Source organism: Capra hircus, chromosome 18 (genome assembly GCF_001704415.2).
Source record: "Capra hircus breed San Clemente chromosome 18, ASM170441v1, whole genome shotgun sequence".
NCBI classification, from domain to species: Eukaryota; Metazoa; Chordata; class Mammalia; order Artiodactyla; family Bovidae; genus Capra; species Capra hircus.
The window spans coordinates 60981827-61009116 of NC_030825.1; the positions used below are offsets into that span (position 1 = coordinate 60981827).

Below are 27290 nucleotides of genomic sequence, written 5' to 3' on the forward strand. Positions count from 1 at the left end.
ATCTCACGTGCTAGTAAAGTAATGCTCAAAATTCTCCAAGCCAGGCTTCAGCAATATGTGAACCGTGAACTCCCTGATGTTCAAGCTGGTTTTAGAAAAGGCTGAGGCACCAGAGATCAAACTGCCAACATCTGCTGCATCATGGAAGAAGCAAGAGAGTTCCAGAAAAACATCTATCTCTGCTTTATTGACTATGCCAAAGCCTTTGACTATGTGAATCACAAGAAACTGTGGAAAATTCTGAAAGAGAATGGAATACCAGACCACCTGACCTGCCTCTTGAGAAATCTGTATGCAAGTCAGGAAGCAACAGTTAGACCTGGACATGGAACACAAGACTGGTTCCAAAGAGGAAAAGGAGTACGTCAAGGCTGTATATCGTCACCCTGCTTATTTAACTTATATGCAGAGTACATGATGAGAAACGCTGGACTGGAAGAAACACAAGCTGGAATCAAGATTGCTGGGAGAAATATCAATAACCGCAGATATGCAGATGACACCACCCTTATGGCAGAAAGTGAAGAGGAGCTAAAAAGTCTCTTGATGAAAGTGAAAGAGGAAAGCAAAAAAGTTGGCTTAAAGCTCAACATTCAGAAAACTAAGATCGTGGCATCCGGTCCCATCACTTCATGGGAAATAGATGGGGAAGCAGTGGAAACAGTGTCAGACTATTTTTTTGGACTCCAAAATCACTGCAGATGGTGAGGGCAGCCATGAAATTAAAAGACGCTTACTCCTTGGAAGAAAAGGTATGACCAACCTAGACAGCATATTCAAAAGCAGGGACATTACTTTGCTGACTAAGGTCTGTCTAGTCAAGGCTATGGTTTTTCCTGTGGTCATGTATGGATGTGAGAGTTGGACGGTGAAGAAGCGTGAACGCTGAAGAATTGATGCTTTTGAACTGTGGTGTTGGAGAAGTCTCTTGAGAATCCCTTGGACTGCAAGGAGATCCAACGAGTCCGTTCTGAAGGAGATCAGCCCTGGGATTTTTTTGGAAGGAATGATGCTAAAGCTGAAACTCCCGTACATTGGCCATCTCATGCGAAGAGTTGAGTCATTGGAAAAGACTTTGATGCTGGGAGGGATTGAGGGCAGGAGGAGAAGGGGACGACAGAGGATGAGATGACTGGATGGCATCACGGACTCGATGAATGTGAGTCTGAGTGAACTCTGGGAGATGGTGATGGACAGGGAGTCCTGGCATGCTGCGATTCATGGGGTCGCAAAGAGCAGGACACGACTGAGCGACTGAACTAAACTGAGACTATGGAAAAGAGAAAAAAAGATTCAAATAACTAAAAACAGATATAAAACAGGAGTGATTACAACTGAGCTTAAAAAGATAAGGAAGATCTATGACCGATAATGCCTATAAATGACAGAATATTGGCGATACTAGCAAATTCTCAGAAACATACAAACTATTTTACTTATTAAGAAATAAAAAAAAAATGAGACATGTTGAAAGTGGAAGTGTTGGCCACTCAGATGTGTTTGACTCTTTGTGACCTCATGGACTGTAGCCCACATGGCTCCTCTGTCCATGGAATTTCTCCAGACAAGAATACTGGACTAGAGAGCCATTCTGTTCTCCAGGAATCTTCCAACCCAGGGATAGAACCTGAGTCTCCCACATTGTAGGCAGATTTTTTATGATTTGAGTCATCAGGGAAGCCCATTATAACTAGAGACTTAAAAAGTAGTCAGAAACCTCTAAGAAAAATACAGGACCAAATTTGTCTGTTTTTATACCAGTACCACATCACCTTGATTACCGTGTAAGAGGTGTTGAAATAGAAAGACCTCCATCTTTCTGCTTCAAGAGTTTTGCTGTTTGCTCTTTGAATAGCTCTATGGCTTTCACCATGTTTTATTCTGCTTCTACAAAGACTGTCATGGCAGTTTTGATAATGAATTGATTGGTTTACTGACCCTTTGTGTGGTTATTAAAGGTTATTAAATGTTTGGTAGTACAGCTCTACCAAACATTTACAAAAGAATTACCACTTATCCTGCTAATTCTATGGAGCAAGCATGGTTCTAATAGTTTGCTGATTTCCCAAAGACACAAGAAAGGAAAACTAGAAACCAACAACCCTGATGAATACTGATGCAAAATTAAAACACTTGCAAACCCACTTCAACACATATTAAAAAGATCTGGAGAAAGAGACACAGAGAACAGACGGAGAAGGGAGGGGAGGAAGGAGAGGGTGAGATGTATGGAGAGAGTAACATGGAGACTTACATTACCATAAAGTAGAGAGCCAATGTGAATTTGCTGACTGACTCAGGGACTCAAACAGGGGCTCTCTAACAACCTACAGGGGTGGGATAGGGAGGAAGTTGGAGGGAGGGGACATATGTATACCTATGGCTATTTCATGTTGGTATTTGGCAGAAAACAACTTCTGTAAAGCAATTATCCTTCAATTGAAATAATTTAAATAAATAAATAAAAAGATCTGATACCATGACCAAGTGGATTTTATTTATATAAGGCAAGGAGACGTCAACATACAAAAATCAATTAATATGACACACTACATTAACAGGTTTAAGGGGGGAAAAAACCCAGGATCAATTCGATGCAGAAAAAAACCATTCGACAAAAATTTGACAACCTTTCAAGATGGAACACTCAATAAACTACAAACAATAAATTTACCAACATCAACATATAAATGCCATTATGAAAAGAGTATAGCAATGGGGAAGGAATGAAAGCTTTTCCTCTGAGGTCAAGAAGGAGGCAAGGATGCACACTCTGCACTACAGTTCAACAAAGCACTGAAACCCTTAGAGCAATTACATAAGAAAAAGAAATCAAGGTCCCCAAATTAAGAAAAAAGTAAATGTATCTTCTTTCCCACAGGACAAAGTTTCATCAGTAAAAATCATAGATTACAAGAGAAACATGCTATATCAAAAAAGATTCTTTAATAACCACACAAAGGGTCAGTAAACCAATCAATTCATTATCAAAACTGCCATGACAACCTTTGTAGAAGCAGAATAAAACATGGTGAAAGCCATAGAACTATTCAAAGAGCAAACAGCAAAACTCTTGAAGCAGGAAGATGGAGGTCTTTCTATTTCAACAGCTCTTACAAGGTAATCAAGGTGATGTGGTACTGGTATAAAAACAGACAAAGAAAAAAACTGAACAGAACCAGTACTCAGAAATAATTCTTTGTGTATATGTTAGGTATATGCACAAGAATGTCAAGAAACACAAAAGGGAAAAGACAGGCTCAACTGATCTGATTTCCAGATTTTACCAGCTATTGTGCATACTAACACCTGACTTCCACGTGCAGTTTCCTTACCCTGATTGACAGAGCAGACAGCACATCCACATGGGCGCTAAGCAATCCCTGTTGCCCAACAGCACTGAGCCCCCATCTTAGTGGGTGAGAAGCCAGGCCCAGGACAGTCCCCAGGGGAGCCTCCTCACAAGGTCAGGTCACCGGGTCATGGGGAGACGGGATCTAAGTGGAGATGACAGGCCCTGAGGGAAGGCCCTGGGTGAGTGTGCATGTACAGGAGTCACACAGGACACTCCAGAGTCACACACGATTAGTGAATCCAGAGAAGGGCATTTCAGGAAGGACAGACTAAATATGATCTTACCTGACAAAGAGCCATGCCTCACTCCTCTTCTTTCCTCTTTCTTAACTTCAGGGCTTCCTCAGGCAACACGAGTCTTCAGAGGTCTATCAAAAAGTTTAAAACATGCTGTTTAATGCTTAGAGTCAACACATCCCCTTCCTGAGCCCCACCCCACACACACAGGGAACCCTCACCATGAGGAACAGACAGTCCCCTGTAGCCACTGTCTCAGGAGGGACTCAGGACAATCAACTTCCGCAGAGAGACCAACAGGGGACTTTCCCACACTTTCCCTCGGATCACACTCCCCTCCTACTGAGGCCTCATGTACACAGCAGCAGGAGGCACCTCCGCTGACCAGGCAGTCTCCTTAAGGTCACACAGCAGGCCCTGATCCATCCCCACCCAGAACAGAGCACCCCCTCCTCAGCCCAGATCTCAGCCCTCAGGACTGGGAGGACTCAGAGTCCTGATGCTCAGTGAGGGATCCAGACTGGAATCAACTGGGTCATCTTAAACATTCTCGAGCTGTGGACCAACACAAACTACCTGAAGGGGAATCTTCGGTCAGAGGGTACAAAAATGTGTGTCGGGAGCTGCATTAGGCATTACTGACAAAATGGAGGCAAGGCCCCAACCCCCACTCCTTGTCCCGCAGGCATGGACCCAGGATGAAGGAGTTAGGTCTTATGATCTGACTTGTTTTCCCCTTTCCTCGGTTGAGTTGACTGAAAAGAATGTTAAGGTGCTTATTGTTCTTGAGAGGAGCATGAGAAGGTACAAAGCCTTCTGCAGCTGTGCCGAGAGAATAATCCATAAAGTTAACCACTGATATTTGTTCAAGAATCCTTACAAAGAGTGTTCCAGGATGAGCACGTAGGCCGCAGCTTGAGGCCATGGGAAGGATTGTCATCTGAGACCTTATGTGAGGGAAATGATTATGGCAAAGGAAGTTTGACAAATTTAGGATTTAGGAATAATTAAGAATAGTTCATGCAAACATGGGCTCGATAAAGGACAGAAATGGTCTGGACCTAACAGAAGCAGAAGATATTAAGAAGAGGTGGCAAGAATACACAGTAGGACTGTAGAAAAAAGATCTTCACGACCCAGATAATCATGATGATGTGATCACTCATCTAGAGCCAGACATCTTGGAATGTGAAGTCAAGTGGGCCTTAGAAAGCATCACTACGAACAAAGCTAGTGGAGCTGATGGCATTCCAGTTGAGCTGTTTCAAATCCTGAAAGATGATGTGGTGAAAGTGCTGCACTCAATATGCCAGCAAATTTGGAAAACTCAGCAGTGGCCACAGGACTGGAAAAGGTCAGTTTTCATTCCAATCCCAAAGAAAGGCAATGCCAAAGAATGCTCAAACTACTGCACAATTGCACTCATTTCACATGCTAGTAAACTAATGCTAAAAATTCTCCAAGCCAAACTTCAGCAATACGTGAACCGTGAACTCCCTGATGGTCAAGCTGGTTTTTGAAAATGCAGAGGAAGCAGAGATCAAATTGCCAACTTCCGCTGGATCATGGAAAAAGCAAGAGAGTTCCAGAAAAACATCTATTTCTGCTTTATTGACTATGCCAACGCCTTTGACTGTGTGAATCACAATAAACTGTGGAAAATTCTGAAAGAGATGGGAATACCAGACCACCTAACCTGCCTCTTGAGAAATCTGTATGCAGGTCAGGAAGCAACAGTTAGACCTGGACATGGAACAACAGACTGGTTCCAGAAAGGAAAAGGAGCACGTCAAGGCTGTATATTGTCACCATGCTTATTTAACTTATATGCAGAGTACATCACAAGAAACGCTGGACTGGAAGAAACACAAGCTGGAATCAAGATTGCCAGGAGAAATATCAATAACCTCAGATATGCAGATGACACCACCCTTATGGCAGAAAGTGAAGAGGAGCTGGAAAGCCTCTTGATGAAAGTGAAAGAGGAGAGTGAAAAAGTTGGCTTAAAGCTCAACATTCAGAAAACGAAAATCATGGCATCTGGTCCCATCACTTATGGGAAATAGATAGGGAAACAGTAGAAACAATGTCAGACTTAATTTTGGGGGCTCCAAAATCACTGCAGATGGTGACTGCAGCCATGAAATTAAAAGACGCTTACTCCTTGGAAGAAAAGTTATGACCAACCTAGATAGTATATTCAAAAGCAGAGACATTACTTTGCCGACTAAGGTCCGTCTAGTCAAGGCTATGGTTTTTCCAGTAGTCATGTATGGATGTGAGAGTTGGACAGTGAAGAAGGCTGAGCGCCGAAGAATTGATGCATTTGAACTGTGGTGTTGGAGAAGACTCTTGAGGGTCCCTTGGACTGCAAGGAGATCCAACCAGTCCATTCTGAAGGAGATCAGCCCTGGGATATCTTTGGAAGGAATGATGCTAAAGCTGAAGCTCCAGTATTGTGGACACCTCATGGGACAAGTTGACTCATTGGAAAAGACTGTGATGCTGGGAGAGATTGGGGGCAGGAGGAGAAGGGGACGACCCAGGAAGAGATGGCTGGATGACATCACGGACTCGATGGACGTGAGTCTGAGTGAACTCCGGGAGATGGTGATGGACAGGGATGCCTGGCATGCTGCGATTCATGGGGTTGCGAAGAGTTGGACACGACTGAGCGACTGAACTGAACTGAAGAGTAGTTAGAAGCTAAAAATTTAAGCAATGTGGTAGTGCTAGCATGTTTTACTATAACTTATACAGATTAGGAATTTCAGAGATATTAATAGCTATAAGCCTTTTTAGGAGATAGTGAGCTTAGGACGCTAGGGGCAAATAGGATTTAGAAAGATAAGAAACAAACTTAGCAATGTGGTATGCAGCCCAGACAAGTAAACAGGATTCTGAGAGAATCGCTAAGCAGAAACTCTGTTTGAAGGGCAACAATGTTTCATGGAGACAATAAATCTGGGTGAGGGGAAACTGAAAATGCCAAACCTCTGACCTAGTGCTTTTGTCACAGTATAAAAGAGAACCTGAAGCTTGACATAAACATGCAGCCCCGTACCTTGAGTCAGGCTGCATCATTCTCCACCGACACTGCTCATCTCTTCAGGCTGATTCCCTGGCTGCTGGAGCTGGACTCCGGCACGTGTATGCAAAATGCATCATCAATGACTTGTGAAGCCTGGACTGAGCACCATTCAGAGGAGAAAAGCACTGCCCCCCCAACTCTCTTTTTCTTTCCCAGCCTTACTAAGGTGTAACTAACAAAAATGGTATAAATGCACTGTGTACAAAGTGATCATGTGATAGATTCATACACTGAACAATTAATATAGACGAGTAAGTTACACTTCCACCTGTGAGTACACTGTATTATTTCTCTCTGGGCGAATTTCAAGGATATAGAAACACTACCGGCAGCATGCAGTACCTCAGATCCCCAGAACTTATTTTACAACGGAAAATCTCTACTCTTTGACTACCAGTGCCCCACTTCCCCCTCCACCCAGCTCCTGCTAACAGCCTTATTTCTTGATGGCTCTATGAGTTTGACAATTCTAGTTTCCACATAGTGTCTGTCCTCCTTTGTCAGGCTTATTTAACTTGGCATAATGTTCTCTAGGTTCATTCATTCTGGCATAAATGCAGGATTCTTGATTTTTATATTTATATACAGAGAAAAAATAGTTCATGAATATACAGTATATAATAAATATTGCTATACCACACTTTTGTAACCTATTCTTTTGTCAAGAGACATCTGGGCTGTGTCTATGCCTTGGCTACTGCAAACCCAGTCACACTCATGGGACTGTGGAAATATCCCTGAAAAACTGATTGCTTTTCCTTTGGATATCTGTCAGAAATGGGTTTGACAGACTGTAGGCCTGTTCTATGTTAATTTGTTAAGGAACTTCCATTTCATTTTCCAACATAGTAGTACCATTAACATTGCCACCAACAGTGCAGTTAAGATTCCTTGTTTTCTGTACTCTGCTGTATGTGTGCTTATTTTGGGAGGGACAGCAGTGGATAACACAGCACCCAGCCTGGCAGCAAAGAGTTGCAGCTGCATCTTCTAGAGGACAAGCCTCCAGGCTGCAGATCACTGTGGCATCGCTGCCCTCTGATTTTTTGGAGCCATCCTCCCCTATGTCAGAGGACTTTATACCTCTTCTCAGGTTGGGCCCAGAGATCCCTACCGAGCAGGACCACCTTATAACAAGCATTCTATGATCTTAACCTTAGTACTCCTATTTTCCCAGCGGGACTCAAACAAACTTACAAACTTTAATGGTGTCCAACAGAGTGTCCACAGAGCCCATAATGAGCCTCTAACCCTCTTATACAAACACAAAGCATTCCAAGCCCTGATAACTCATGCATGAGGCAAAATACAAAAGAGGACACTCAAGGATCCACAGACACAAGACACCATATTTTCATTTACAGAGAGTGATCCAAGTCAAACATCAACATCTCCCAAGACTATGAAAAAAAGGGATAATCACAATGATGCATGACCCACTGAGACCTCAGGATCTTCCAAGGAAACACTCCAGATTCTCTTGGCATTGTCTCAAATGCACATGAACCTTTCTGTATCGGCAACCCCAAGTACACAATGATACCAAAGTTGATGTAAAAAATGACCTGAGATTTTCCCTGTTACTCTACAGTGCCTGCCTGCTAAAAGAGCCAACAAAAGCCAGGGAGTGGAGTGGATGCTGGGGGCACCTGCTAGAACCAGACCCTCAAGCCCAAGGCTCCCATCCTCCTGCACCCTCGGCTGCCCGTGGGCTCAGCCCAGGCCACAGTTCTAACAGTGGAAAACACTTCTCTTGGCTGAATTCCATATCCTTCATTGCTGCTCACATGTGAAAACGAGTTGTCAAATCAAACCTGTGCAGGCACACGTCAGCCTCAGCACTGCTATCCCGGGGAACACGAGCTCAGGCAGTAGAACCTCAAACCACTCCATGTGGGCTCTCCAACAAACCCACTTCCAGGTTCTCCAGCCTGAACGGAGACATTCTCTTCCAACAGATCCACACACCCCTGGTCCCTGCAACTACACTTGGGATGGGTGCACACTCCATTCACTGGGCTCACCTTGATGCCCCCAAGTACTTCCACAACCCTCCTGCAGACCGCTCCAGGTTCCCTCCGCTTTCCCAATTTGACTCCCTCTCCTCCCTGTGTGACTGGACTAAGCAGGACTAAAGCGCACAGGGGTTTCTTGGCAAAGGGGATCACAAGAGGAATGCCCACAAGCTACCACCCAAAGGACACTGCACATATAGTATGAAAATCAAGAGACTGGCCCTCTGGGAAAGTGTGCCACCACCTGGGGACATTATGGAGTCCACATACAAAGGCATTTGAGATGAGGAAGTCTCAAAGCAAGGGTCTCCAGGTCTCACTATCTCCTGTTTTCTCCACCCACACCTACTTGGAAGATACTCCAGCTCTGGGGGTGGGGGTGGGGAGGGAACATCTCCTTCCTGCCCCATTAGGTTCTGGATTTCTGCTCATCCTCAGTGCACTGAAATCACAATCGCTGACACTGAGCACATGAACTCCTAGATGGCAAAGCTGCTGTCCGTGATGGTGACTGGTCCTGGATGGACAAAGCTTAGATCTAGGGGCTGCAGAGGACTAAATCCAACAGACTAAAGGAGGGGACATCTTAGCCTGCTGCTTGAGGACTCCCGTTTTGTAGGGCTTTTCAGGACTTCCTATATTTCTTGGCTCATCTTTTGAGTAATTAAGTAGCCACCTGGGGTAAAGATCAATTACAGCTGAAGTGTCCAGAACATGGGAAACATCTTCATCACCTGCTCTGTTCTCTTGGTTTTCCCTGAGGATTATTCAGCCCAACCCATAGTCCTGTCATCTACAGACATTTCCAGTAACAGGTACTGCAGCCATGCTGGGAAGAAGAGGAATACTATGAGCCCTAAAAAAGGGGAACCAGGAAGGACTCAAAATAACCCATGAAGAAGGGCATTAATTTCTGCTGATGGCAACTGATACAGAGGCAATAAACCTGGGTAACATGAGAGAGATTGTTAGGGGGGCATGGGGAGACCTCTCTAAGCCTAGACTTAAAGGGTGACAAAGGGCCTAAGGCACGGTGACGTGAAGGTGAGAAAAGGAACTACAATGTCAGACAGAAATGGTTTGGGTATTTGGAAACAGAGAAAAGGTAAATGAGACCAGGACAGGCTGAACCATGAGCAAAGGGTCAACTCCCAGGATGAGGCTGGAGACACTGACAGGGCCCTGAGCTTGACAGAGGGCTGCGGAGAAACAGCGAGGAGTCAAGCTTTTGACCCAAGGACAAATGAAAGGCAGTGGAGGTCTGAATATCAGGACTAAAAAAAAAAAAAAATCTCCCTTCAGATTCAGCCTTATTTATAGAAGTCATCTAATTCTGAGCCTGTGATCCTGCCTCCATCCTAGTTTTCCTTTTCTTTTTCATTCAGGGAGGACTGGGATCTATTTAAAATTCTCATTACCACAAGAAACTCCCTCCAAACCAAAACTGCACATACAGACACACAGCCAATTCATTAAGCATTTCAGGGGTCAGTGTTGCTCACGCTGAGAGTTTCTGGTCTAGTCTCTCATCTCCATGTTACAAGTGGGCTCCCTCAGGCCCAGAGAGAAGCCGTTTATGAGAAGGTCTGAGCTGAGTGAAGAGAACCAGGTATAACTGAATAATGAAAAGGGAGGCTGAATGGCAAGTGGGCCAAGTTTGTCCTTATTGCCCAGCCCATTTAAGACTAGGAACATCTGTCATGTATTTGAGCAAAAGAAACTTTTCTTTCAAGATTGGGTCAAACTGATAACAAGGAGGTAATTCTTTATCATACGATTGCAGTAAAATATTTTAAAAATACAGAATTGCAAATATACATCCACTGGTACAAAAAACATTGTAAGGGGTCAGCTTGGAAGTAGGATCTGAGCAATCTTTTTCATTATGAATAGAGAGGCTCTGTCGGAAGGCTGCAGGTCAATCCAGCCCATCCTTCCTCATCTGCACAGAAAAGTCACAAAGGGACCTGAGGGAAACATCTCCATATCACTGCACAGCTCACTTTTTTTCACTGATCATAGAAAATGGAGAAAACAGACCATTAGACTAACCAGTTAAACTAGGTGTTTTCTTTCTTTTTTTGAAAGGGAAGAATGAAGCATTTTGTTGGTTTTATCATGTTAAATGTCCTTTTATTTTCCCATTTCTCAAAGAAATGCCTTTAATTTCACAAGATCTAATGTCATACCTCCGTTATTCTCTGGTAAAGAGCTGAGACCAGAAATATCCATTTGTGTGTGCACACATAAACTCATACACACAATTCATGTCTTTGGTAAAACCACAGTTGAAAATATGTCTATTTTATTACACGATGTTCAGAGGGTAACAGGCAGGAAGGCTAGGGGTCTCCAAATGGAGGAAATAGGCTGCCAAGTGTCAGACATTTTTATCTCTCTTAAGCAGCAGGAGTAAACAAACTAGCGATATTTTTTTCCTTCTCTATACAAATTTAAAAGGAGGTTTTTCTTAAAATACTGTGTTGTCATAATGACACCTGGGGTCAGACTCTCAAGATAATCAAGACTACAGGTGCCTGGGGGTCCCCACAGAAGCTCCTGTCCCAATTACACCTGAGGAACCCCGGATATTAATAACTGTGGGGGGCCAATCCGTCAATTTCCTTTTAGATACTGGGGCAACTTACTCCGTGCTTACTGAAGCCCCCTGGCCCACTTCTTTCCCGATCCGCTTCCATAATGGGACTGTCTAGAGGAGCCAAAGGTATTATTTCCGTTATTATGTTGTAACTGAGATTCTGCGCTACTTTCACAAGTGTCCGATTGTGCCATAGTCTCCCTCACCCCTTTTGAGGAGGAATATACTGAACAAGGTCCATGCCTCTATTTTCATAAATATGGAGCCCTCCCTTTCTCTCCCTTTAGTTGAACAAAATGTAATCCTAGAGTATGGGCTGATGGAATATCTGTGAGTCAAGCACAAAATGCTATTCCTGTAGTGGTCAAGCTCAAAGACCCACACTTATTTCCACATAAGAAGCAGTATCCACTGAAACCTCAGGTTAAGGAAGGGTTAAAGCCCACCATCGAAAATTTAAGGGAGCAGGGACTATTCGTTCACTGTTAACAGTCCATGCAACACTCTTATTTTGAGTATAAAGAAATCAAAAGGAAATGGAGACTAGTCCAAGATTTACAAATAATAAATGAGGCTGCAGTTCCTTTACACCCCGTGGTGCCTAATCCTTATACTCTATTGTCTGAAACTCCTGAATGAGCCAAATATTTTTCAGTAACTGATTTGAAAGATGCTTTCTATTCTGTGCCTTTGGCGGAGGAAAGTCAATTTCTATGTGCCTCTGAAGACCCTATGCAGCCAGCTTCTCAGTTAACCTGGACAGTTTTGCCCCTGGGATTTCGTGACAGTCCTCATTTGGACAAAGTTTGTCACGGGATCTACAAAACTTTAATAGCTCCGAAGCGGTGGTGTTACAATATGTAGATGGTATTTTGCTCTGTGCTGAGACAGAGGAAGCTTGTTCAGGAGCCTCAGAAGATTTCGTAAACGTTCTGGCAGGCTGCAGTTATAAGGCATCAAGAGAAAAGGCTCAGCTTTGTCAACAATCTGTTAGATATCTGGGCCTAATCATATCAGAAGGGACTAGGGCCATAGGCCCTAAGAAAATTAAACCCATACTAAATCATCCCCTACCTATGACTTTAAGAGAATTGAGAAGATTTCTGGGAATCACAGGCTACTGTCATATTTGGATTTCAGGTTATGGGGAACTTGCCCGGCCTTTATATAAACTTATAGCTGAAACTTAGCAGGCCCAAACAGACAAATTGCTTTGGTCTCCAGATACTCAAAAGGCTTTTAAGGTTCTTCAGACTGCCCTCCTGCAAGCTCCTGCTTTGAGCTTGCCCACAGGGTCAGGATTTGTTTGTCACTGAAAGAAAAGGTATGGCCTTGGGAATTTTGACGCAAGCCTGAGGGCCTCACCAGCAACCTATTGCTTATCTAAGCAGAAAATTAGATGTAATTTCACATGGGTGGCCCCACTGCCTAAGAGTAATTGGGACAGCAACTTTATTAGCACCTTTAAAAACAATTAATCAACGAAATCTTACTGTCCTGACTTTTCATGATGTGAGTGGAATCTTAAATTCTAAGGTTAATATTTGGATGACAGACAGTAGGCTTCTTAAATATCAGTCATTGTTGTTAGAAGGACCAGTAACTAAGCTTAAAGTCTGTGGACATTTAAATGCTGCCACTTTCCTTCCTGAGAAGGAAAATGAAACACCTGATCACGATTGTTCCCAATTTCTAACTTTAAACTATGCAGCTTGGGAGGATCTAATGGATACCCCATTAGACAACCTTGACATGGAAATATTTACAGATGGCAGTTCTTTTCTTCGGGATGAAAAGCATAAAGCAGGTTACACCATGGTGTCTGGTGAACACGTTTCAGAAACAAGATCTCTCCCCCAGGGAACCAGTGCTCAGTTAGCAAATCTTGTGGCTCTGACCCGAGCTCCAGAGTTAAGCAAAGGGCAGAGAGTAAATATCTACATGGATTCTAAGTATGCTTATTTGACTTTACATGCTCATGCTGCAATATGGAAAGAAAGACAGTTTAAAACAGCAACAGGAGAACCTATTATGCATCTCAGAGAGATCGAGAGACTTTTAACTGCTATATATTGTGTAGCTGTTATGCACTGCAAAGGGCACAGCAGGGATGGGAGTAAAGCAGCTGAAGATAATCAGCTGGCTGACTGTCAAGCCAGAAAATCAGCACTTTATGAAACCCCTTCACTACAGACGCCTTTGATCTTGAAAGGTCCTGTGAAACAGGAAAAACCACAATATACTGAGGAAGACTTAGAAAGATGAGAAAAGAGGAACTAAGATTACAAATAAAGCATGGTTATAGCCCGAGGATAGAAGATTAATAATTCCTGAAAATGCTCAATGGAAAACTCTTAAGGGTTTACACCAGAATTTTCATTTGCGTGCAGAGCGTACTTACCAGATGGCATCTCGTTTGTTTGAAGGTAAAAATGTAATGAAAACTTTAAAGAACATTATCAAAAGGTGTGAGGTTCGTCAGAAACATAACCCAAAGACTGAGAAGCTAGCAATATCTGGATTACAATGAAGTGGAAAGTATCCTGGAGAGGGCTGGGAAATTGATTTTACTCATATGCCAAAAGCTAATTGATATTCTTGCTTACAAGTCTAGGTAGATACTTTTACTGGATGGATTGAGGCTTTACCCTGTCGTAGTAAGCAGGCTAAGGAGGTTATAAAGATTTTAATCCATGAAATTATCCCCAGGATTGGGCTGCCACGGAGCCTTCAGAGTGACAATGGCTCCGCAGTTAAAGCTGCTGTAACTCAGGGGGTATCTAAGGCTCTAGAAATAGAATATCACTTACACTGTTCCTGGAGACCCCAATCTTCAGGAAAGGTTGAAAAATCTAATGACATTATCAAAAGACATCTGTGCAAATTAACTCAAGAAACGCAGGACAACTGGATTAAACCCATAGCTTTAATGAGGGCTTGAACTGCCCCAAAAAAGGAGGGACTGTCCCCCTTTGAATGTATTTATGGAAGGCCTTTCTTATGCACAGACATCGTTATAGACCCTGAAGCCTTGGAGTTCACTAGTTATGTAACTCAGCTCTCAGCTTTTCAACAGGCATTAACAGAACTCTGGGAGATGACTCCTGACTCAGTCTCTGAGTCAAGCAAGCCTCTGTTTGAGCCAGGAACTGAGGTCCTCATAAAAACATTGGGACCTGGGGGCCCATCCCTCGAGCCCCTCTGGGAAGGCCCTTACCAGGTTATTCTTTGTTCTTCCACAGCTGTCAAAGTGCCAGGAACTGATTCGTGGATACATCACACTTGAGTTAAGAGGTGGCACCCTGACCAGAACTAAGGGACTTCATTTTATGTCCTTATTTTCTATGCTCTGACTTTGTACTTTTCAGATGGGCCTGATAATCTATGTGAGCCTACTTCTGCTGACTCCAAATATCCTGAGTGTGCTGTTTGATCCTCAAGACAATGCCTTCCTGTCCTGGGCTCACTCCGCTGCATTCCACAATTGGTCTAACTGCTGGGTCTGTGGAGCGCTCCCCTCTTCATCATGAAAGGCTTCCTGTGGCAGACATCTCCACTTCAAGAAAAAGACTTTCTCCAAGTCTGCAAATACCTTCGACAACAATCATATGTGATGCCTCTTCTACATCTGATGGCATCTACCAACCCTAAAATGGACTGGTGCAACACTTTGTACTTTAACTATGGACATAATGTGACTTTTAATTTTGATTATACATTGTCTCGGTTTCATGACTATTTCGCTACACATAAGGCAAATAGGTCTGGATCTAATGGTTTTTTACCCGACATTTACCAAATATAGGATGAGGTTATATGGATAACTCCTGAAAAAGGATGTCTAGTATCCACTGCCCCTATATGCTACGAGCAAACAGAGCCATACCCAAAAGTCAGCCAACAACTTCATTACAATGATTGGAAACAATTGGGATTTTTGCCTCAGGATGTATGCAACGTAATCATTCCCGTGTTTTCCAACCCCAATTCAGGTTCTCCCTTTGTCTGGCCAGGCACTAACTGGGACTGGATATGTCAGCTGGCTTGCTACAAACAGGACCTATTGGCTATGTGGCTCTTACCTATGGGCATGTCTTCCCCTTGGTTGGATAGGGAGATGCACCCTGGGTCTAGCCTTTACTCACGGCTTTATATTTTCAGAGCTCCCAAGAAAGCCTGCTAATTTACCCCACCTTAAAACTCAGTGGGCAAGGTCTGTATTTCACTGGTATGATTATTTGGCTGCAGCCTTTGTTCCCTCTTTGGGAACTACAGATGTTATGCTACGAGTGGATGCTTTGACTAATTTTACTCAGCAGGCATTACAAGATTCTCAAAAAGCTATTTCAGCTCTTAATGCTGAACAAGCACAAATTAGAAAGGTAGTTTTACAAAACAGATTAGGTTTAGATATTCTGACAGCTGCACAAGGAGGAACTTGTACCATTATTCATATCCAATGCTGTACATATATACCTGATATGACCCCTAATGTTATTCACTTTACTAAACACATGAACAAAATGATTGGGGCTATGGATATTCCTGAAGCCTCAATTGCCTCATTTTGGGCGATGTTAACAAGTGCCCCATGGTGGAAAACTATCTTAATTACAATAATTCTGACTGTTTTGTTTTTGCTGTTTGCTCCCTGCATCTGTAACTGTGTAACTGGATTTGTTTCTAGTTGCATGAAAGCTGTTAAGTTACAAAGGGTTGTGTTAGGGGAAGCACACTGAAACTGCCTACCCTGGCCAGGCACCATAGTAACTATTTGCATGAGCTGTTTTATGACAGGAGAGCCTGATAAGGAATACAGAACTAATGAACCACCACCGGCCTGAAGAGTTCGGGAAAGGTAGAAAGGAGACACCGAGTGTCTGTCCACTTCCCAGAATCCCTCTCGCTAGCATCCATCTTGGCTGAGTGATGCATGCGCCACCAAGAAAGACTCTGAATTAGAATGATTGGCCAAAGACCACCTGGAACTAATCTCATCACCATAAAATCCGAGACTGCGGGCCACGCGGCAGAGCAGTTCTCCTGGGTTCCTTTACCCTGCTGCTCTCCAGCCGGGTGCCCTTTCCCAATAAAATCTCTTGCTTTGTCAGCACATGTGTCTCCTCGGACAATTCATTTCTAAGTGTTAGACAAGAGCCCAGTTTTGGGCCCTGGAAGGAGTCTCACTTCCGGCAAGCCTCACTCCTGCTACTGCTGCAGCTTCTTCCAGTTACTATTAGGGGCCCTGGATCAGACATCTTCGGTACGAGGGTTAGGAGAATATGTTCATTTCAGTTCAGTCGCTCAGTCGTGTCTGACTCTGCGACCCCACGAATCAGAGCATGCCAGGCCTCCCTGTCCATCACCAACTCCCGGAGTTCACTCAGACTCATGCCCATTGAACCAATTTAGGGGCAACGCCCCTTGTCAGCTTGTGAGCAATTATGGAACGAGAACGATGCCCCTTGTCCCTAGGCAACATAATTCTTCTAAAAGAAAAGGGGGGAATGAGAAGCAGGAAGGCCAGGGGGCTCCAAATGGAGGAAATAGGCTGCAAGTGTCAGACATTTTTATCTCTCTTAAGCGGCAGGAGGAAACTAGCGATATTTTTTTCCTTCTCCATACAAATATAAAACGAGGTTTCTCTTAACATATTGTGTTGCCATAATGACACCTGGTTTCACCTGAAGTTAACTATTCTCAAACCTTGAGGTAACCAATCCATTTTTCTCATGGAAATGTTTGTCCTAAGCTACTCCAATGGATTATGCATTTATCCCAGACTCTTTCAAGTCGGTTCCGCCTAATGGCTGAGAACCTACTTCACAAACCAGCATGTTATACTCAGATATTGTTCCTCTAATCTATGTAAACAAAACTATTTGTATGGTAATCTGCCCTTCTACAAGATTCAAGTTAATCATTTTATGGCCTGGGATGACTCATCTGGTGCCAAGATTATCCCAAAATGCATCTTATGCATGAGGGGCCTGGTGCCATTCTGAGTTTTAAAACCTTCCTTTCCTTTATTAACAGACTGCTAGTGACTATAATGGCATTCCACTCCAGTAAGCACTCTTGCTTGGAAAATCCCATGGATGGTGGAGCCTGGTAGGCTGCAGTCCATGGGGTAGCTAAGAGTCGGACATGACTGAGAGACTGCACTTTCACTTTGCACTTTCATGCAATGGAGAAGGAAATGGCAACCCACCACAGTATTCTTGCCTGGAGAATCTCAGGGACAGAGAAGCCTGTTGGGCTGCTGTCTATGAGGTCGCACAGAGTCAGACACGACTGACACGACTTAGCAGCAGCAGCAGCCCCCCATTCTGAACCCCCTTCCACCTCCCTCCTCACCAGATCTCTCTGGGTTGTTTCAGAGCACTGGCTTTGGGTGCCCTGCTTCGTGCATCCAACTTGCACTGATCATTCTGTTTTACATATGGTAATTTACATATTTCAGTGCTATTCTCTCAAATCATCCCACCCTCACCTTCTCCCAGAGTCCAAAAGTCTGTTCTTTACATCTGTGTCTCCCTTTATGCCCTGCATGTAGGATCACTGGTACCATCTTTCTAAATTCCATATATATGCATTAATATACAGTATTTGTCTTTCTCTTTCTGACTTATTTCACTCTGTATAATAGGCTCTAGGTTCATCTACCTCATTAGAACTGATAAACGAGGTGACATTTTTGCTAAGTATGGCACAAAATAGCCTAAGATGATTGACTACTAAGAAAGATGACTACCAAAGAAAATTTCAAATGTATGAGATGAAGGGAAGAAAGCACTCAGGCAAGGAATGAATCTGAGAAAAATTTGAAAAAAAGAAAAAAACTGTGAATTATTTTTAATCTAAAAATCTGGTGTTAAAGTTTAAAAAAATGTGGAGAATAATATTTAGAAAAGGATGATAAGACTAGAATACTGGAAACTAAAAAAAGCTTATTTCTGAAGTTAAAAATGAGTACAGAAACGGAATGAATTAAGAACTATTCCAAGCTACAAAAAGCACCATACATAAAGGAGAAAATGTGACTCCGTTTTTTAAAAAAAGTGTTCCTTTAAAAATGCTACCCAATAATGATACAGTGGATAAGAATCTGCCTGACAATGCAGGGGACATGGGTTCTATCCCTGGTTCAGGAAGATCCCACAAGTACAAGCAGCTAAGCCGGTGCACAACTACTGAGCCTGTGCTTTAGATCCTGGGAGCTGCAACTCCTGAGCCCACCGCACAGCACAGCCCAAAAAGATTCCTTAAAAAAAAAAAAAAAAAAAAAAAAAACCTACCACAGAGTGACACTTCAGAGTCAGTCATTTCTTGTCCCAGATCTCTTCTTCCTTGACCTCTATCTCATGATAGGACGAGGGAAGGGGGTCTCTCACAACTCAACAGGGTTTGCAAATGAAAGTCATCTTCTGCCACAGCTAATAAAACAAGACACAAGCCTTATAGACAGGAGTTTTGAAATTCTCATCCTCCTCCGTATAACTAAAAAAATCATCTGTATCCAGACAACTGGCTACAGCTGGATCGAGCTTACCCCTCTGTTCACCTATCTCCCTATTTCATCTGGGTTTCGGTGTCTCTTTTTGTCCCCCTCTGCTCTCCTGCTGTTCCCGTCCTATTTCCTCCCTCACGTGTCCTGTCCCAGGCTGCTGCAATTCGTTCCCCCTCGAAATGCTCTCTCTCCAACCTTCCTGAGTCTTTCAAAAATCCATACCTAAGTCTGCCTCTTTCCTCCCCCATTTAGGCTCCCTCTCTGCGCTCCAGATTACTCCCCTTCTCTCGCTGTGACTCTCCCTGCCTCCCCACTCTCTGGCAGGCCATGTGGCTATGCTTCCTTCCGGCCCTTTCTTCCTCTGCTCCTTACCTTTCTCTGCCAGCACCATAAAACCGGCCACCTCAGATTGAGACTTGAACCCATGTGGCGGGACTCCAACCGGGTAAAAACACAACTCGGGACTCTAACCGACGAGGCCTGGACTCAAACCGGGCTGAAACCCAGTTAGGGACTCTCGACCTCTGACGTCCCTCATCGCCCTTCGCCTCCCCGCTCCCATCACTGAGACAGGGCAGTTCTCCCTGTGCTGTTTCCCAGTCCCTGGAGATCTGGCTTTCTGATTTATTAATACTTCTCTACTTTACTCACTTGGCTATTTTCAAGGCTTAACCTCTTTGACTTGACTATCCCTTTGCAAATCCCTCAGCCATTCTCAGTTTTCCCATTGGTTCTCCCTGATGCTTTTCTCCTCGCTTTCAGTTATTTCTCACAGTCCTTCTGAGTCTGCTTCTCCTGATCCTCCTGCGTCCTGAATTTACTGAGTGGGCGACAAACGTATCGCCCCCGGACCGGAAGATCACCGTTTCCGACGGAGTTGAATTGGGAATGGAACAGCACTGGCTGTCACAGGTCACCTACCCTATGCGGGGTGACGGGACGGGCTGACAGGAAAGGGGGCGGCTGCGGGGCAGAAGGACCGGCCTCAGGAGACGCGAGGACAGAGGACTGGGAGGGAGGGGGCTCAGGAGCGGAGCGGCCTCTCCGGAATCCCGGGACCAGGGAGAGGGCGCGCTGCCTATCTGGGCTCTGCCTCCAGCGGTCGAGAAGGCGACGCGGCGGGCGCGACTCCAACTCGCGAGAGAGGGCTTTACTTGGCGAGGCAGAGGTAAACAAGGGTTTTAAGCAGGAAAATGTCGCCAGAGGCGGTGTCTACTAGCACCGAGGGCCGAAACCGCCTCAGCAACACTTAAAACCCAAATGAAAAGATAACTGGGCCGCAACGGCAGCGGCAGCGTTTATTCGAGGCCGAGCACCGGGTGCCAGGTTGTTCAGGTCGCTGGCAATTCCCACACCAAGAGTCGGACACGACTGAGCGACGGAACTGAACTAAACCGAGGACGAGTGAGCGGGGACTGAGGTGGGGACTGGAGGGGTGGCGAGCTCTGCAAACTTACTCTAGAAGGAAGCTTAGGCGCCTTCCGGGAACCTTGGCTCCGCGCTCTCCAACTTCCGGCTCCGTGTGAAAGGGCTTTTGGTATTAGAGCCGCAGCTTCCGACCAGGGGCAGGGCGAGCACCCGCTGTGCGCAGAGTTGTGGGAGGGGCGGGGCGCGGAGGGGGCGGGGCCTGTTACCTTGACAGCATTAAGTTACCGCTCGTAACACTGCTCAGGTAAAAGCTTCAAGCTATGTCCGAAGCCAAGATACTTCCTCTTAAGACTAAAAGGGTTTATTCTCAATAAAAACTGTTTTTCACAGCATGTTGTTCTCAGATCCTGCTAGTGAGGCTGAAGCAATTCAGGGATCTGGGGGCTTCCGCAGTTTTAAGAAACAAGAATGGGACTAGTCTCTATATTACAAATACAAAACTCTGCCTCGGTAGAAATGGCCTTTTCCCTACTCATACCCTACAAAACATCAAACTTAGCATAGTGCTAAGTTCAAGAAACTCAGGGACAGTACCTGGGTGTCTGAGATGGAGGACTTAAGGGATGTGATCATTTGGGTCACTAAGCACAGCCTTTTAAGAGCAAGACACTTTAAATGATTATAAACTGCGTTATTGTTTCTTTTATCCAACCTGTTTTAATTATTTCCCCTTTCTAAACCCAACTCTTTAAACAGTGACATACAGGGGGTTGTATAAGCAACTCTTACAATGACAAATATCATTGTATAAGTTTAAGCTACAGAGAAAAACTAACTGATACGTATAATGTGAAACGATTATCACAGTAAGTTTGTCTAGCATCCAAAATTTCGTATAGATAACCTAAAAATGATTCTTGACAGTGGATTCATCAATGATTTATCAGATACAACACCAAAAGCTCACGCCAACAAAATAAAAAGAGGTAAATTGCACACATCCTAATTATCAAATATTGTGCAGTAAACCATCCCCAGCAGTGAAAAAACAATGTACACTATAAGACCAAAAATTACCAAGCATATATTCAATAATAGTTTAACATCAAGAATAGATAAAGAACTCTAAAAAGTACCGATCACCAATTCCACCATAGGGGTGGGGAGCTTTCTTAACCAACCAGCCCACATATTGCAAATAAAATACAAACAGTAACATATAATAGAAACTCAATGGCAAATATAAAAGACAATCATTTATAATGCATACAAATATAAAAACAGGAAAGTAGCTATGCCTTGAAAAAAAACAAATGATGGTTCATCACTGAAGTTATCACTCCACTACATAAGCTCTGTCATTAAGTTGCTACAAAATTAAGCGTGGAGGCACCCAGGTGACAAGCATGCAGCAACAGCAACAGTTTAGTCAACAGCCTCACAACTATGAGGGTGTGAACCTGGACAGTACCCTTGTCAGGAGAAGTTCCTACACCTCTTGGGGAGGCTCAAAGGGCATGGTGATAGTACACTTGAACAACACTATCACAGTGGCCTTCACGCAGGCTTTTCTAACATCACTCAAAGCCAGGAAAAGATGTACAGGTCAAGGTCTTCAGATACTTTCTCATATCACAGAACACGCTGACCACTATACTAAGTAGCTTCAAGTGGTAATTCTGTATGCAGGAGGAAAATATTACAACCAATAAGGGAAAGGATTCTCCTTTAAAAATTTTCTCTTATCCAGTAAACCCACACCACAGAGAGTCCATGAGGAGCTGCCCCTTAAACACAGGTAGATTACCACAGCAAAGAAACTGGACATGACTTCAGACCCTAGGGCCACATACTTCCAAATCAAATTTAAAAGGAAAAATTATACAAATTAAGGAGAAAGCAAAGTCAGGAAGAGTCTACACTCCCAGACTAGATAGACCAGTACAAGAGTGGAAAACTATGAGATGTGGGGGTCTCATATCCTAAGACCTTGAGATGGGACTATTTGGTCCACCCAGAGATGCCAAGCTAAGAGCCTGAAAGATTCACACATATTCCCTTTGTTGGACTGCTGTCCTTATAGTTTTCCTAAGTAACAGGCACAGAAGATCCAATCCACCAGCTTATTCCACACACTCTGACATGTATGGCAGCAAAAGGAGAACAGCAGAAATGGCTGAGCGATCTCAAGAGGCAGACAGGGACTAAGACAGTTCATTACAGGTTCTGAGGTGCCAGATAAAATTAAAGAGCAGCCAGTACTTTCCCATTTGCCGATTCTATCTCCCAAATATGACAACTGTGATGAAAGCAGCACCGGATCAGGGGTTAGACGCTTGGGACATCAGCTCTGATCTGTATGGACTAAGAATTGAGTAGCCAATAGATCCAAGCCCACAAAGAGAGAAGAGGGGGCAAAGCAGCCCACCTCATGCTCCTCACACTCGAGAACAACCAGCTCACAGCAGGGGGATGGCGAGTGTTGTGGATACAAACCTTGCCTTTGTGTCTGATGGAGCTGCAGCACCACTGGTGGGTGAAAGAACACATGATACATGTTGAAGGACAGGCTGAGGACTCGGGGAAAGGTTAAGCTTCCTCTGGGACTTTAATAAACAAACTTCTCTTTGGCCAAGAGCTGAGAGAGTCAATTCCTAGGTAGGTTGAGAAGTCCTCAGTAACCGAGGAGGAGAAAGGGGTCTGGGGATCTCGAGGAGGAGAAAGACGTCTCGGGCTCTCAAGGAGGATAGAAAGTGGTCTGGAATTCTCAAGGAGGAGAAAAGGACAAACTTTTTTCTTTAAGCCCAGAGCTGACGATTACACAACAAAACAAGAGAGCTTAAAGTCTGTACTAAGCAGAGACATTACTTTACCAAAAAAGCTCCGTCTAGTCAAGGCTATGGTTTTCCAGTGGTCATGTATGGATGTGAGAGTTGGACTGTGAAGAAAGCTGAGTGCTGAAGAATTAATTCTTTTCAACTCTGGTGTTGGAGAAGACTCTTGACAGTCCCTTGGACTGCAAGGAGATCCAACCAGTCCATTCTAAAGGAGATCAGTCCTGGGTGTTCTTTGGAAGGAATGATGCTAAAGGTGAAACTCCAATACTTTGGCCACCTCATGCAAAGAGCTGACTCACTGGAAAAGACACTGATGCTAGGAGGGATTGGGGGCAGGAGGAGAAGGGGACAACAGAGGATGAGATGGCTGGATGGCATCCCTGACTTGATGGACATGAGTTTGAATGAACTCCAGGAGTTAATGATAGACAGGGAGGCCTGGCATCCTGCAATTCACGGGGTCGCAAAGAGTTGGACACAACTGACTGACTGCACTGAATTGAAGAGAATACAAAAACAATGTATCCTGCTTGAGGACAGGTTTCTCCTTCTTGAGAACCTTCTGACTATCCTGTCATCTTGAAACGGAAATTCTGGGCATGAGTCTGGTAAGACCTTTACAACCTTGAGACATTCTTTTGAGTTACTGTAATAACCAATTGAGAAACTATATAGCTCCCTTGCTAAGACTAGCAAGGGGGGGCATTCTCCATCCCCCTTCTGATGTCTATGTGAGAAGCTTTCTCTGTCACAACTCTGCTACACAAAAGCTCTTGAGTGATCAAGCCTGGTCCCTGGTCCCAAAGCTATATCTTCTTCTTTAGAGATCATGAATCTGACGTTGTTCACCGTAAGCTCTCATCTTATGTACCATTACAAGAGGTTTCCAACCACTATTAATGATGTGCTTTCCTCTCTGTCCTGAGAGCTCATCTCTGTTCACACTTTGATACATTCCTGTCCATTTAGGGGTTTTGTTTTGTTTTCAAAACAAGTATCTCAATAAAATATATGATGTATGAAAAGAGCACACCTAACATTGTTCTCAATGGTGAAAGACTGAAAACTTTTCCTCTGAGATCGGAAAGAAGGCAAGGATGCACAATCTGCATCACTGTTCAACAGAGGACTGAAACTCCTAACCAGAGAAATTACACAAAAAAAAGAAATCAAAGCTTCCCAAAGTGCAAAATTAGAAAGTTACCTACTTCCCTAGAGGACGTCTTTTATGTATAAACTGTAGATTCCACACAGACACAAGAAACCCCCTGCCACATTAAATAGCAACTTTAGCAAACTTGCAGGATACACAAGTCAATGTGCAAATCAGCTCCATTTCTATACACAATGAACAATGTTAAAAGAAAATCACAAAACAATTTTATTTACTATTGTATTAAAAATGGATGAAACATCCAAGAATAATTCACCAAGGAGGTGAAACATATACACTAAAAACTACTTAACCATTTCTAAAAGAAATCCAAAATAAACAAATAAATCTAGTAGTCACAGACTGGAAATCTCAGCACTCTATATTTCCAAGTTACTCAAAATGTTCCACAGATTTAATGAATTCATTATGAAACGTACAACAGAAATGTTTGCAGAAATAGAAAAAACTTGCCAGAAGTCATAAAGAATCTCAAGGGGACCACAAACTGCAAAAATACTCTTCAATAAGTAAAAAGATGAAAGAGGAAGGTCACCCTTTTTAAAATTTCAAGCCATATCGCATATCATCCAGATGGTGTAGTACTGGCATAAACACGGATTTATACACCAAGGGAACAGAAGGGAATGTTCACAAATAACCATTTGCATATATTTAAAATCTAATGACAAGGATACTAAGAAAACCTAGTGGAAAAAAGACAGTTGCCATAACAAATGGTGAATCTATGGGTTAAACAATGAAGAGGAAACCTCACCTGCATCAAAAGTAAAAACATCTCTGTGCCAAACCACAAAATGAACACAGTGAAAAGACAAAATCTCAAAAATGAAGGCAATGACAGTGAATTTCCAAATCTCAGAGACTTAGATTCATGTCACAGTTTCAAACAGATGATGGAATAGCACACTCTCTATGACTGATACCTGACTCTGAACTTTCCATCCCATTTCCAATCAAGAGTTTGAAGTCAGTGACTCACTCACTTAGCTTCAATTACCTTAGAACAAATTTCCCTTTTTAGGTCTACTTCCAGATTTTACCAGGTACTGTGCATGTTAATACATGGCTCCCACCCACAGCTTCTTAATCCTGATTGACAGAGAGCAGACTGCACATCCAGGACCGGAGGCAATCCCTGCTGCCCAAAAGCACTGAGACCCCTTCTCAAACCTGTGGGTGTGAAGCCCTGCCCAGGATGGTGCCCTCCACACAAGGCCCAGGCCACTGGGTCATGCGGAGTTGGGATCTAAGTGGAGATGACAGGCCCTGAGGGAAGTTCCCTGGTGAGTGTGCATGTACAGGTGTCAGGAAGGATACTTCAGAGTCAGAGATGATTAGTAAGTCCAAAGAAGGGATTTCAGGAAGGACAGACTGAGAATCAACTGAGAATATGATTTTACCTGAGAAAGAGCCATTCCTCTTTTCTTGCCTTTTTTCCTCCTCTTCCCAGCTTCCTCCTCAGACAATATAAGTTTTTAGAAGTTGATCTGGCAAGTGGAAAACAGGCTGCTTCAGGCTTAGAATCAAAGTCCCCCCCTTCGTTTGCCACAACCACAAAAACAAGAAGACCTCACTATGTGGAACCGTCCTTTGCTGTCCACTGCCTCAGGTGGGATGCTGTTTCTGCCCTCCTATTTCTTCCCTCACACCTCTCCTGCCCTCCTCGGCAACTTGTTTCTCCTCTTGCTGCTCTTCTCCCCACGCCAACCCTTTTAATTGTCCTAAACATCTATACATCTGTCTCTTTCTTTCTCCAACTCTGCTCCCTCTCTGCCTTCTAGTCACACCCCTTCTCTCCCTGTTACACTCCCACTCTGGGGCACTCCAGGTGTCTAGGGTTACTTCCTTCTCTTCTCTTCTAGTCAACACCTATCCCTGTTTCTCTCCTAGGATCACCCCTGTCAGCCCTCCTACCGCAGACGCGGGGCCCCTGGGAAAAAATACTCAAGGGCCGCCCGGCGACCTTCTTTCGAAACTGCGCAGGAAACTGCACACGAGCGGATTCCAAGGCGGAGCTTCCGGGTCGGGGGCTGGGCGGATCGCTGCAGGCGAGGGGCGGGGCGAGGAACCTCCAGGTCTGCAGAGCGAGAGCTAGGCGGGGCAAGGGGCCGGGAGGTGTTTAACAGCCCTATGATGCCCCATAAATTACAGCCTGTTTTTTTAAATTTGTTGCCTTAAACATCTAAATAGGTAGCATATTCTTCTATAATTACAATATGGAAATGTCGATGAACAAAATAAACTTTTTGTCATGTGTTGAGGAAAGAATGGTGCTAGTAGTGAAAGTCGCTCAGTCGTGTCCGACTCTGCGACCCCATGGTCTATACATACAGTCCATGGAATTCTCCAGGCCAGAACACTAAAGTGGGTAGTCTTTCCCTTATGCGTGGGATCTTCCCAAGCCAGGGATCTAAGCCAGGTCTCTCGCATTGCAGGCGGATTCTTTACCAGCTGAGCCACAAGGGAAGCCCCTGTTAGTAAGATTCATCCAGTGTTCTAGCAACAACATTTAAGCAGCCAGGGTATGGTCAATATTTGGGGACAGACATAAAATCTGCAATCCCGGCCTACCTTTGATTTCTTCTTTTAGTGCCTGTTGGCTGCTAGACAGTTCCCTTCTCCTTAAATTCTTCCGATTTAATTTGAATTTTATACATTCCCCCACAGCCTTCTGTAAGTTTTGAGGATTTGGGTCACTTTGAGCTCCCCCCTCGGGATGCGAGGAAAACATGCACTGGGTATACTGGAGAGGAGGAAGCTGGTGGGTTCCGCGGACCAGAGGCACTGCTGCAGCGGGGCTCCACGCCGCCATACAGGCAGAGGATGCCGGCCTTCCCAGGTCGCTGTGTTACCCCGTTACACTTTTAAGGCAAAAGCTTGTAACTTTGTAGACCAGTATGTTGGAAACTAGGCTATGTCCTCGTAACAAGTAGAAAAGTTTCAATGACGATTTTATTTTCCTTTTTAAAATTTTTTGAAATTACGAAAGTATGACAACACATTTACATGAGGCTTTGAAAGTAGTTAGTTCCACTATATATTACAATTTTTTACGTAGACAAATTAAGATTTTTAGTAGGAATTTCAATATTAAACTCTCAA

General features: G+C 43.9%; 1 protein-coding gene across 1 annotated transcript in view; it reads right to left on the minus strand.

Moving 5' to 3' along the window:
- The window catches only part of LOC102191318 (zinc finger protein 160-like), a 35990-nt gene extending 15593 nt beyond the window's left edge, over positions 1–20397 (minus strand). Inside the window, exons 1-2 of the mRNA XM_018062998.1 lie at positions 20264–20397; positions 3640–3722 (exon numbers count right to left, since the gene is read on the minus strand). Coding sequence (XP_017918487.1) covers positions 3640–3654 — 15 coding nt within the window. The 5' untranslated portion in view covers positions 3655–3722; positions 20264–20397. The remainder of the gene's footprint in view (positions 1–3639; positions 3723–20263) is intronic.